At 32.9% G+C, this 14,188-nt stretch overlaps 1 protein-coding gene across 1 annotated transcript; it reads right to left on the bottom strand.

The window, feature by feature from the left end:
* Positions 1–626: 626 nt before the first annotated feature.
* LOC127902736 (cytochrome P450 CYP82D47-like) lies at positions 627–3,335 on the bottom strand. The gene is made up of 2 exons (XM_052442682.1): positions 2,276–3,335; positions 627–1,576 (listed from the first exon to the last, which is right to left on the bottom strand). Exons 1-2 carry the CDS (start codon positions 3,224–3,226, stop codon positions 953–955), a joined length of 1,575 nt encoding a protein of 524 aa, XP_052298642.1. The 5' UTR covers positions 3,227–3,335; the 3' UTR covers positions 627–952.
* Positions 3,336–14,188: the final 10,853 nt, after the last annotated feature.

Genomic DNA, 14,188 nt, shown 5'->3' with positions numbered 1-14,188 from the left:
ACTACTTGATCTTAAGTCGAGTTTCCTGGATTAAGTTATCTTGAATCCCATAAGGGCAATACTTGAAATTAAGATTTGTGACGCACTAGACATAGGTGTTCACCTTGTAGGGTGGAGAGATTAAAGGTTATAATGTTGTACCATAAATATATTAGCAACTGGTCATTGTTAATAGATTTAAAGGTATGAGACTTCCAACATGCGATAGCTGAGGATGCATATTTATTCTGCCCAGTGTTGCAGCAGTTGTTGTAACAATTGGTGCTAACTTGATAAATAACAGTCACCCCATTAGGAGAGTTTGATTATTCAACTACTATAATCTCAATTGAATCTTAGACAAATTTAACCTAGTTTATTTCATTACAGTATTGTTTTATTTAAATCTCTCGCGATAATTAATTATGATAGGAATTACTTGACAATTGTTTGTTTCGGTCTTAAGTTGATTTGCACTATTGTGATTGCTTTAGCATTTCGAGTAACATCAATCCCTGTGGAGACGATCTTGAATACTCATCACTTTATTACTTGCTGTGTATACTTGCACATTGGCATTGGTAGTAATTGCTTATAAAAATTAACCAACAGAGTATTGGCTCTGATACCAAGTTATAAAGACAAAAAATACAAAGGATGGTTTTATTACTGGAAGAGAGAATACAAGGTTTCATCCAAGTATTCTTACTACAACTCTATATTATAAGACTCCAGGACTCAATGATCCAACACACTCTTAGGGAATTCCTTTTATAGGCACTAAAGGAATCTCCTTTTATTATTTCAATCATTACATCTTATCTATAGGGAATCTACTTTATGACTCATCACTTCTTTATATTGCATCACACAGTACATCCTTATCTCTAAGGAATTGACTTTACAACTCACTACATGTGACACCACACACTTGTTACTTATTTATTGTTCAATCCATATATATATAATCAATTTAACCATAGAAGGCAGCAGAAAGACGTGGAGTAACAAGTACTTCAAATGGTTGAGATTTCTCCATGGTCAACCCTAATCTTTCACCCATGTCCACCGGTTCATTAGATGGGGTTGCAAAATCAAATCCCTGAAGTAGAGAAGCAAGTGTAAATTGCATAACTTGGAGGGCAAATGACACTCCAGGACACATTCTTCTACCACTACCAAAAGGTAACAATTCAAAATTTTGTCCCTTAACATCAATATCCTTGTGCCTTGTCAAAAATCTTTCTGGCTGAAACTTAGATGGCTCTTCCCAGACACTTGCATCACGTTGAATTTTCCATACATTGATAAAAAGTTGTGTGCCAGCAGGGACATGGTAACCATTAACTGTGCACTCTTCCATAGACTCATGAGGAAATAAGAATGGCACAGCAGGATATAAACGCATTGCTTCTTTGAGAATGGCTTGCAAGTAAACTAAATTTTTTATATCTTCTGCATTCACTTGCCTTTTTGTACCCACCTGAATATCGAGTTCATTTTGAGCCTTGTTTAGAATATCACGATGATTGAGAAGCAAAGACATAACCCATGTCAGTGTTATTTTTGTGGTGTCTGTTGCTCCCAAGATAAGAGCCTGCAAAATTGATAGTGTGTAAGGTGTTGTTTTGCTTTCTTATGTTACAATTATTCACAATGGAACTTAATAAAATTCGACTTAAACACCTTTTTTTTTTGCACCTTTTGAATTTTACTAGTAGAATTGGATTCAATGCACCCTGTCAAATCTACCAATACATTACCAATGACTTATTAACAAACATAGGTCCAAATTGATTAATGCGATACATAATGAATGGATGATGATTTCATCGACAATTTAATTCACCTTTTTTTCCTTTCGATGTGGAAATAAAATAACTAAAAAATTATCAATTCACATATTACAAATTTATTAATTGCACTTGTTTGTTAATCTCATCTTGAAGAATGATGTGTACAACAATTTTAATGACTATGACCGTAAACTCTTTTAAAAAAGATAGAATATTATGTTAAATGTTATGTACAAATTAGTAAAACTTCTTGTGTGAAAAGAAGAGGTCTAAGGTAAGGTCTAGTTCTATTGGTAAGAAACAACTTTGTTAAGGTTTAGGATTAGTTCACCTTACTAGTGCGTCTACATTAAAAATAAAAATATAAAATAGTAAAACATGATAAAGTAGTTCTAAGTTCGAATACTCCACTCATGTGGATGCAGAGAATGCAGAGGTGATTAAGTCGTGCTCAGACTATAATTAAAATTAAAAAAAAATGTCGGTTAGGAAAGGCTTACCAAACAAATAGCTTTATTGATTATATCAACATCACGACCCAAATATTGCTCTGCATCACCTAGGATCGAAAGCATGACATCCATAAAATCTTCTTCTTTTTTAATCTCCTGAGAGTCTCTCTTCCTCTTGTGCTCTTCTAACCATCCTTGAACAACAACGTCTAATTCTTTTGCAATCTTCTTCATTGACCTCTCATCACCCCCTATATCCAACCGTCTCAAAAACGGTAGGGCATCTGACACCACAAACTTACCACTCATTTCAAAAAATCTCGTCAGTAGCTCTTTCCATTTTTCACTATCCACTGAATTGCACTCCTTTCCAACAATCATTCTTAAAACCACATTACGGAGGATGTCCGCAAACCATTTCTTCATCTCTATCAGCAACATCTTATTAGGGCTTTTGTTGTTGTGCCATAACTCATATAACTCCTTCAAACATGTCTTCACCTCGTATTCTCGTACGTGCTTGAGCTTCTCGAGCCGATGGTTTGCGAGAAGCTCAAGTGTGGCTATCTTGCGTGTCTCGCGCCAGTAGGAGCCATATGGGCTGAAGACAAACATGGAAAAATTGTAGCCTAAAATCTCCATAGCTAGAGTTTTCGGACGGTTGGCAAAGACTTTGTCATGTGTTGTGAGACACTCTTTAGCAATCTCCCAATTACTCACGATTAAAGCTGGATTTTTGCCTATCCTGATATTAAAGATTGGTCCATACTTGTCAGCCATTCTGCCGAACACCCTGTAAGGAGGTTCTGGCCCTCGTAAGAGGTGTAGATGGCCAATCACTGGCCAAGCTCCACCTGCTTCTGGTGCTCCCCTTCTCTTCTTGCCTATGCATTTTCTAAGCAAATTTCTTGAAACTAGAAACGACGTGTATAGAATGATTAAAAGGGTGATTAAAATTGCAGCTACAGCACTTGTTTGAGATAAAACAAGAATGCCCATGGCTGCTAGCACTAAAATTTGAGTGGCAGTAGTTGTAAACTTTTACAGAAATTATAAAAATTATGAGTAACTCTCTCTATCTTTTTGGAGCAGATTTTCGAGCTGAACTTTAAATAGACTATACTAAGAAAGGTCTATGTTCAAGTTTTAGAATTGAATCAATATAAATAATAATAAAAATAATGTTGTGCTATGAAGACTTAAGACTTTCAGTTGTTTCAAGGTGGAAGAAAAAAGTGACAATAGATAAATTCAAACACGAGAAGTTCTAGAATACATCAAATATAATACAAGTAACCGGTGTATGTATAATACATCTAATTAAATTTTATACATCCACCATTTGTATGTGGTCTCTCAAAATAAATAAAAATATATTATAAATATTATTTACTTGTTGAATGACTAATATAATATCTCTGATGTATGCACTTACAATTTTATTGATATTATTACAAAGTGTACAAAGACAATATAGAGTTGTAAACTTGCATATTAAATTGTCAAAATTGACAGGTAAAATGTTATATTTCAACTTAAAATTTTCAGCACTAATGTACCTAATCGTAAAATATGTTGATTAGTTCATACGCCATCTATCCAGGCCTTTTGACTAGTTAATCCAAGAAATCCATCATGGCAAATGTTAGAGAATAATTATCTAAAGTGAAGAGAATTATGAACACGTCACTATCGATCCGAGCAGTTGAGAGTAACGTAACTTAGATTGTGAAATATTAATTCTTTGTATACATCATAATTTGGATAACAATTCTATATTCACAAGCCTTGATTATATGGGCAAAGCTATGAGACCACAATTGTATGGTACCACAATTGGATCCAACCATTGGATCTAGCCCACAGTTGTCACCAAAATTGGATCCAAAGGCTGGATCCAGTTGTGGTACCATACAACTGTGGCACCATAGCTGGACCCTGATTATATATGTTAATTAGATTTTGGAAGTATGTGAAGATTATATTTTATTTAAATAAGATCGGCTACATCCTAAAATTTTAAGAAAATAGTTATTTAAATCTCTAAGTTTTTAAAAAAGAACACCAAATACCTTTTTTATCATAAAACTTTTTAAATATAGTAACTAAAAGAATTGGACTTTAATATCTTTAAATTAATAAAAATATAATATAAATAATTTAATTTGACTAGACAAATAATATTAAAATATTTTTAAACATATAAAATATTATATTCATTTAGATAAAGTAAATAATAAATTTGTATTTATTACAAAGATTTTGAGTAAATCTTTGGGTTAAATAAATTTTACAATTAATAAAATATATCTCACAAATTAATAATATTAAATATTATTTCATATAATATTAAAAATAATTTAAATTCTCATATATTTATTATTATATTATGTTTCTATTTATTATAAATTTTACCTTAGATATAATAGGATATGTTTAACAAATTGAAATATTAAAATTAAAATATTAAAATATTTTTTTAAATATTGAAATTGTTTTAAAACGTTAATATTATAATATTTATTTTAATATTTAGCAAAGATTACACAAAAGGTAACTAAGATCTCTTCTCCAATCTTGGTTGGAAACCGCGACGCGCTACTAGTAATATCTCAACAAAAACCAATTGTTGAATTATATAATACACAATAAGCCAATTGGCTTGGGCATGGGACCCAGCTCTACTATTATCTACTCAAAATAATGCAAGATATTAATTATTTAACTAATAAAAAAAATCACTCACACCCTTAAGGCTTTCGTAAATAATAACATAAATTCTCTTTGTTTTCTAGATCATCACTTAAATCTCTTTTTTACAAATATACCCTTCAATAACAATAACCCAAAAATTAGCTTTAAATAAAACTCTATAATGAATATATATAATATTAAAACATATTATTAAAATAATTTTAATAATGATCCATCAGATTCTTTAATATTATAAATAAATTTTATAATTTATTTCCAATTTTAGATGCATTTATTTTAATATTAATAATCCAAGAATATTTGCATTTGTTTCATAGATTAATATTATTAAAATAAATGTATTCAAATTTTAATCAAATTACAATATTTATATTATGTATTTTGTTTACAATATTTCCTATTTTATTTTTTTAATATTATGTGTATATTAGCATAAATTTTAAAATTAATTTTTAGATTAATTAATTTTTAAAAAAAATCTGTCATACTGATAACAACTTAATATTAAAAATAATTTGCATAACATATATATGTTATTTCATTATTACATTTATTTTTTAATTATTTATATTTATGTGCTATTTTATATATATATTAGTATTGTAACTGTATTCATTTCAAAATTTTGACCGCAATTATAGGGTATAATAGTGTAAGAACAAAAACAAAATGAATCAATATAAATAATAATAAAAATAATGTTGTGCTATGAAGACTTAAGGCTTTCAATTGTTAGTATTGTAACTGTATTCATTTCAAAATTTTGACCGCAATTATAGGGTATAATAGTGTAAGAACAAAAAAAAAATGAATCAATATAAATAATAATGAAAATAATGTTGTGCTATGAAGACTTAAGGTTTTCAATTGTTTCAAGGTGGAAGAAAAAAGTGACAATAGATAAATTCAAATACGAGAAGTTCTAGAATACATCAAATGTAATACAAGTAACAGATGTATGTATAATACATCTAATTAAATTTATATATCCACCATTTGTATGTCGTCTCTCAAAATAAATACACATATGTTATAACATTATTTATTTGTTGAATGACTAATATAATACCTCTGATGTATACACTTACAATTCTATTGATATTATTACAAAGTGCACAAAGACAATATAGAGTTGTAAACTTGCATATTAAATTGTCAAAATTGATAGCTAAAATGTTATATTTCAACTTTAAATTGGCAGCAATAATGTACCTAATCATAATATATGTTGATTAGTTCATACGCCATCTGTTAACATGAATATGTTAATAATATTGATTTTGATGATAACAAACTTTAAATGTTTTTTTGATAAAAATGTTGGAGCTATTCCTTAATAAACGAAAGCCTTAATAATCATTCCATTCATTTTTCATAAAAAATGGACTTTCAAATTAGAAAAAGATTCTCTGCAAAATTTGGTTTAAAATGTAATTCCGGAAATAAACGGTAAACCGTTTTCCTTTAAACGGTTAACCGATTAATACCAGAGAGCAACATATTGCCTAAAGCTCTAACTGTTTATGAAAAACGGAAAACACAAAAGATGGGAAGGCTACTGGAACTTAACGGTCAACCGTTTATTTAAACGGTTAACCGATAACATCCATAATCACTGATTAACAAAACCGGTTAAGGCTAAATTGTTTTGCAGGTTACTGGAAACAAACGGCAAACCGTTTATTACAAACGGTCAACCGATAACATCTAGAATCACTGATTAACAAAACCGGTTAAGACTAAATTATTTTGCAGGTTACTGGAAACAAACGGCGAACCGTTTATTACAAACGGTCAACCGATAATATCCAGAGAAGTCACTTCATGCAAATCCTTAACTGTTTACTTTAAACGGATGACTGATATTCATCTTGCAGGTCTCTGGAATTTAACGGCGAAAGGGTAATCCTAAACGGCAAACCGTTTATTTGAAATTTGGCCCAACGGTAACTTTTGACCAGCCTAAACGATGAACCATTAATGGTTAACGGCGAACCGTTTTCGGATCGACAGTTTGCAACGACTAATTTTTCAGCTCCAGATATAAATAAGCTCATTCAAATTCAAAGGAGGTTGATCACAACACGACCATTAAGCTTATATTCGAGAATACAATTTTCATAGAGCTTTAAAATACATTCTTGCTTCATCTATTCACATATTGGGTATCATTGTGTAATCTTATATATTGTGAGAGGCAAAACAAATCTGAAATCTTTTGTTTTGAGTGATTGTAAGTGTTGGGATACACTTGGGTTAAAGAGATTGGGATAATCTCTTGTTGTAAAGGTTATTAACACCTTGGAAGTCAAGTGTAAGCATTTGAAGCCTTGAAGGCTTGCTTAGTGGAATCCTTAAGCTCGGAAAGCTTGGAGGCGTGGACGTAGGCAAGGTTGGCCGAACCACGTAAAAATCTCAATGTTTGAATCTCTCTTCCTTTATCCTTTTTGTTGTGGTTAATTCATTTGTTATTGCTTTGAATTTGTTTCATATTTGCATTGAGTTTTTAATTATAAATTGAATAATTTTTTAGAATTCCAATTCACCCCCCCCTCTTGGGTTGCATAACTAGTATTTCATTTGGTATTAGAGCAAGGTTCTCTTGTTAGGACTTAATCGTCTAGAGTAAAAGATACATGGCAACCCTAAATGACTCAACCTTTAGAGAAGGGCAATCTACAACTAGACCACCGTTCTTTGATGGCAATGACTATGCTTATTGGAAAACTAGAATGAGAATATATTTGCAAGTCTTAGATTATGAAATTTGGGAAGTTGTTTGTGATGGTCCTTTCATGCATAAGTTTAAAGATGAAGTAGGAGATGATGTTCCTAAACCATCAAGTCAATGGAGTAAGTTAGAAAAGAGAAAAATGTCTCTAAACTCCAAGGCTATGAATGCTTTGTTTTGTGCCCTTGATAAGAAAGAATTCCATAGAGTATCTAGTTGTGAAAGTGCACAAGAAATATGGAATAAACTTGAAGTTGTCTATGAAGGGACAAATCAAGTTAAAGAGTCTAAAATTAGTAGATACACTCGCCAATATGAGTTGTTCCAAATGGAACAAAATGAAAATGTGTATTCTATGTATACTAGATTCACAGACATAGTTAATACCCTAGGTGCCTTAGGGAAGACCTTCTTAAATAGTGAGAAAGTTAAGAAAATCATTAGGTCACTTCTAAAAGAATGGAGACCTAAAAGAACCGCCATTGAAGAGGCCAAAAATTTAAATACTTTACCTATTGATGATTTAATTTGTTCTCTCATTTCATATGAAGAAGACTTGGCAGCAGAAAAAGGAGATGAGGAGAAGAAGAAAAGTATTGCTCTCAAAGCTTCAAAATATGAGAGTGATGTAGGTAGTGAACCGGATGATGAAGAGTTGGCCATGCTAGCAAGGAGGTTCAGAAAGTTTTTCAAGAAAATTGGAGAGCGAAGAAAATTCAGAAACTTCAAGAACCAAAGGGAGAAGAAAGAGGTAATCACATGCTATGAGTGCAAGAAGCCTGGCCATATAAGATCGGAGTGCCCACTTATCAACAAACTCAAGAAGAAAGCCATGGTTGCAACATGGGATGATAGCGAGGAAGATTCAAGTGATAAAGAAGGGTTGCAAGAAGTATCAAAACCTAGCGCTTATGGCAATAGGAGAGGATGATAATCTCAATGAGGTAAATGATCCCACCTATGATGAATTGTATGATGCTTTTAAAGATTTGCATAATGAGTTGATGAAGATTGGTAAAAAGAATGTATGTCTTAAAAAGGAAATGGTGAAAGTTAAAAATGAAAATGAATCTTTAAATGCAAAAATTGCATGCCTAGAAGTAGAGAACAAAATATTACATGATGAACTTGCATTATCAAATGAGAAACCTAGTATCTCACATGAGCATTTATAATCACACATAGATGATTTGAAAAATGAAAATGAAGTGCTCAAGAAAAAGAGTAATGAGTTGAATGAAATTGTTTTGAAATTTACAAATGGGCAAAAGATGTTGGATAATATGCTTAACTCACAAAAATGTGTTTTTGATAAAGGAAGACTTGGATATAACCCTAACTTGAAGCAAAAGTATTATAAGAATTATTTTGTTAAAGCTACCTCCACAAATGATCATAAGATTGTCTGTCATTATTGTAATCAAAATGGTCATATGAAATATAGATGTCCCATGAAAAGGAATGCATATTATGGTGTCAAATGTATTTGGGTTCCAAAAGGAACCATTGCTAACTCTCAAGGACCCAAAAAACTTTGGGTACCTAAAACTTGAGATTTTCTTTGTAGGGCTTAAAAAAGAAGAAAAATAAATGGTACTTGGACAGCGATTGTTCAAGACACATGACCGGAAACTATGCATGGTTCTCAAGCTTCACCAAAACTGAAAATGGTGGAGACGTATCTTTTGGAGACAACTCAAAAGGAAAAATTCTTGGAATTGGAAATGTTGGTAAAGTCTCTTCAGCTCTAATTGAGAATGTATGTTTGGTTGAGAACTTGAAACATAACTTAATTAGCATTAGTCAATTATGTGACAAAGGTTATAAAGTTATCTTTGATAAATTTAGTTGTGTTATTGAGAACTCATGTGATGGCAAAACCTTGTTTGTTGGTAATAAATGTGGTAATGTTTATATCATTGACATAGAATGTGCATCTACTCTTGATAATTGTTTTTCCACATTACATGATGATAGTTGGCTATGGCATAGAATATTAGGACATGCAAGTATGGATTTGATTTTGAAAATTTCAAAAAATGATTTAGTTAAAGGTCTTCCGAAAATTGGTTTTCAAAAGGATAAGATTTGTGAAGCTTGTCAATTTGGAAAACAAATCAAAACCTCTTTCAAAAACAAAAACCATATCTCTACTTCAAAACCACTTGAACTTCTTCACATAGATCTATTTGGACCATCTAGATATGCTAGTCTAAATGGCAAATATTATGCATTTGTGATAGTGGATGATTATTCTAGATATACATGGGTATTATTCTTAGCCAATAAGGATGATGCTCTTGATGCTTTTAAAGTGCTTTATAAGAAATTACAAAATGAAAAAGGGCGTGATATTATATGCATTAGGAGTGATCATGGAGGAGAATTTGAAAATTATGCATTTGAGAACTTTTGCAATAATCTTGGCATTAAGCATCAATTTTCATCACCTAGGACTCCACAACAAAATGGAGTTGTTGAGAGAAAGAATAGGTCTATTCAAGAAATGGCTAGGACCATGTTAAATGAAAATTCATTACCTAAATATTTTTAGGCCGAAGCCGTCAACACCGCTTGCTATGTTTTAAATCGGGTGTTGATTAGACCTCATCTCAATAAAACTCCCTATAAGCTTTGGAAAGATAGAAAACCCAACATTGGTTATTTCAAATGTTTTGGATGCAAATGTTTTATCTTAAACACAAAAGATAATCTTGATAAATTTGATCCAAAATCTGATGTTGGCATCTTTCTTGGGTATTCAAACTCAAGCAAAGCTTATAGAGTTTATAATAAAAGAACCTTAGTTGTGGAAGAATCCATGCATGTTACGTTTAATGAGTCTAACCCCTCCTCTGCGGAGAAAGGAGTTGCTAATGATGATGCAGATGGAGACTTACAAGAAGAATCATCAAAAGAGGTTCAAGAAAATGCACCACAAGAAAATCAAGAGGATAGACAAGAAGAACAAACCAATATGGAGCTGGAGCAACAAGAAGGTATTTCTCAAACACTCCCCAAGGAGTGGAGGTATGTCTCTTCTCATCCTAAAGATGTAATTTTAGGAGATCCCTCACGAGGTGTTACAACTAGATCATCTCTTAAGAATACTTGTGAGCATAATGCATTTATCTCTCAAATTGAACCCAAATCCTTTGCGGATGCGGAAAATGATGAATCTTGGATTATGGCAATGCAAGAGGAGTTAAATCAATTTGAAAGAAACAATGTGTGGGAATTAGTTCTTAAACCGGAACATCAATCTGTCACAGGCACTAAATGGGTATTTAGAAATAAGATGGATGAATCCGGGGTGGTTGTAAGAAATAAAGCTAGATAGTGGCTCAAGGTTACAACCAAGAAGAAGGAATTGATTTTGATGAAACTTTTACACCTGTAGTAAGGTTAGAATCCATTAGGATGTTGTTAGCATATGCATGTCATAAGGATTTTATTTTATATCAAATGGATATCAAGAGTGCTTTCTTAAATGGATATATTATGGAGGAAGTTTATGTGAAACAACCTCCTAGTTTTGAAAATGAAAAATTTCCAGATCATGTGTATAAGTTATCCAAGGCCTTGTATGGTTTAAAACAAGCACCTAGAGCTTGGTATGATAGGTTTAAAAACTTCTTGTTGGATAACAACTTTTCGATGGGAAAAACAGACACAACTCTTTTTGTTAAGCATAAGAACCAAGACATACTTATTGTTCAAATTTATGTTGATGATATTATTTTTGGTTCTACTAATGAGTTGTTGTGTAAAGATTTTTCATCATGTATGAGCCAAGAATTTGAGATGAGTATGATGGGAGAGTTGAAGTACTTCATTAGACTTCAAATCAAACAAAACGAGGAAGGAATTTTCATAAACCAAGCCAAGTATGTGAAAGATCTACTCAAAAGATTTGGCTATGATAATGGAACAACAAAAAGCACTCCTATGAGTACTACCATCAAGCTCGACAAAGATGAAAAGGGCAAAGAAGTGGATATCAAAATGTATCAAGGTATGATCGGATCTTTACTTTATTTGACTACAAGTAGACCTGATATCATGTTTAGTGTATGTTTGTGTGCAAAATTTCAATCATGTCCCAAGGAATCTCATTTGCTTGTTGTTAAAAGAATTTTTCGTTATTTAAGTGGAACCATAGATATTGGTCTTTGGTATCCTAGAGGAACTCATATAGATTTAACATGCTATTCGGATGTGGATTTTGCTGGTTATAAAGTTGATAGGAAAAGCACTAGTGGAACTTGCTATATTCTAGAACACTCATTTGTTTTATGGTTTAGTAAGAAACAAAATTCTGTTGCACTTTCAACTATCGAGGCTGAATATATAGCTGCCGGAAGTTGTTGTGCACAAGCACTTTGGATTAAACAAACACTTAGAGATTATGGCATTAATCTTGAACAAATTCCTATTAAGTGTGATAATACTAGTGATATAAATCTTTCAAAGAATCCCATTCAACACTCTAGAACCAAGCATATAGAAATTAGACATTACTTCTTGAGAGATCATATTCAAAAAGGAGATATTGCATTAGAGTTTATTTCTACGGAAAAACAACTTGCCTATATTTTCACAAAACCACTTTGCGAAGAACAATTTTCAAAAATTCGGCATGAACTTGGGATGATGAAATTTTCGCATTAATGTCTCTATTCATGCTATTGAGTGTACTGAATTGATTGACTTAGTTGTGATCAAATATTTATGTAATGCTTGAGCTTGATAGTCAAATGATGAATTTGCCTTGTTAATTCTTGATTATATGAATTAAATTGGTTGAAAACACGTTCATGAATCATGCATTAAAATGGCTCATAAAATATTTTCAGATCAATTAAATGATCTTGAAATATATTATTTACTGGCCAAAAATTAAATCAAATGTGCAAAATTACAGATAAAATAAACGGATAACCGTTTCCAATAAACGGTGATCCATTTTATTCCAGAAACGAGATTATGTGTCTGTCTGTTTACTCTTTCACTGTTTGCTACAATCGGTGAACCGTTTGAAAATAGAGAGTCCTCTAACAGTTACTCCTTAGCCGTTAAGCACTTAAACTTTCACCGTTGCCCTTTCTTTAGCCTCTGGAAGTTACCCCTTAACCGTTTAAATAAACGGTTAAGCATTTTTGCGATTATAAAACTGTTCAAAGGTTTTTCTTCTCCTTCTCCAGCTACCCTTTCACCGTTTCGGCCATTGTTGCGCAGCCGAAGGTTTCTCTGCCTTCAAAACCCTCATTTTTCTTGCTTTTCTTGCCAGATCAAACCTTCAAAATCATTTCTTATCACCTTTAGAGCAATTTCACCGATTCAAAACTCCAAATCAAGCCCAAAATTCAAAAATCCCAAATCTAAACCCTAATTGCCGCGGGTCGGGTTTCTTCGTTTTTAATCCGATTCTTTCCCTTCTTCAACCAAATTGAGCATCCAACTCACATCCTCTATTCATTCTTTAGTAAATCATCGATTCATTTTCTTCTCATCACATCTCTCCCGCATTTTTCACACTCCATTGTGTTTCTCCATGGCTGAACCCCCTCGGAGAAATCTCCGGCGAAAATCCATGCCTCCAAGGAATACTTTACCACCACGGGAAGTCTCTGAATTTGCAAGCATTCACTTCCCCACACCTTCCTTGGCCAAGCGGTTCGAAGAACGCTTTGATGGTCGAAAGGTACTTGACTCCTTCTTTGTTGACATTGATGATTTTCGTAACTTAGTTGTATGTGGTAGAAGCATTCGGGATATGCTTCAGCCTTGGGAGCCTGTCATTAACCTTGATGACCGAGTTTATCCAAATTTAGTGCGAGTCTTTTATTCAAACATGGAAATCTCCGATACTCGCCCAAATAGGATAGTCACTCAAGTCAGCCGTGTGCCAATAGAGTTTGATGATGCGGATCTAGCTGACTTTCTTGGTATCTCTAGTGAGGGGCATGATATATACACCTCTAGGAAAGCCCTTTTCTTTGACAGTTTTTGTCATATTGATGGCGTCCGCAATATATGTCGTCGTCGAGACTTGTCTGATGAGATTTGTTTGCTTCCTTTTCGGTCTCAACTTTTACCCCTCCAAGTTCGCATTCTTCACACTATTTTACAGCACATAGTGACACCTAGAAAGGGTCACTCGGATGGGGTTACGAGGTTGGACATTGGCTTACTAGATAGCCTACTTACAGACTGTCCCATTAACCTCGGATATGTTATTGTGTGGCACATGTTGAGTACTCCTGCGGTCAATCACCGCTTGCTTCTTTATGGCAGTATAATTATTAAGATACTGCGTCGCTTTGAGGTGCCTCTTCTTGATACTGGACATATGGAGACTAGATGGATTGGTCCCGAGGCCATGACTAGTATCGGTTTTTCTAGGAAGAATGGAGAGTGGATAAAGACAAGCAACTCCAAAAACTGGGATACCTTGATTGCTCCAGAGGACGATCGGATGCTCAATGATATCTATCCTCCCAATCAGCTTCCTG

This window comes from Citrus sinensis, chromosome 5 (genome assembly GCF_022201045.2).
Source record: "Citrus sinensis cultivar Valencia sweet orange chromosome 5, DVS_A1.0, whole genome shotgun sequence".
Lineage (NCBI taxonomy): Eukaryota > Viridiplantae > Streptophyta > Magnoliopsida > Sapindales > Rutaceae > Citrus > Citrus sinensis.
Note: the sequence above shows the minus strand (reverse complement) of the source record. Positions and strands in the feature narration are given on the sequence as shown.

Bases quoted from the DNA above. Each gene is read 5' to 3' on its own strand.
- LOC127902736 (XM_052442682.1), bottom strand. From the start codon at position 3,226: ATGGGCATTCTTGTTTTATCTCAAACAAGTGCTGTAGCTGCAATTTTA. The intron at 1,577-2,275 runs GTAAGCCTTTCC...TCAATTTTGCAG, and splicing joins TCAATAAAGCTATTTGTTTG to GCTCTTATCTTGGGAGCAAC.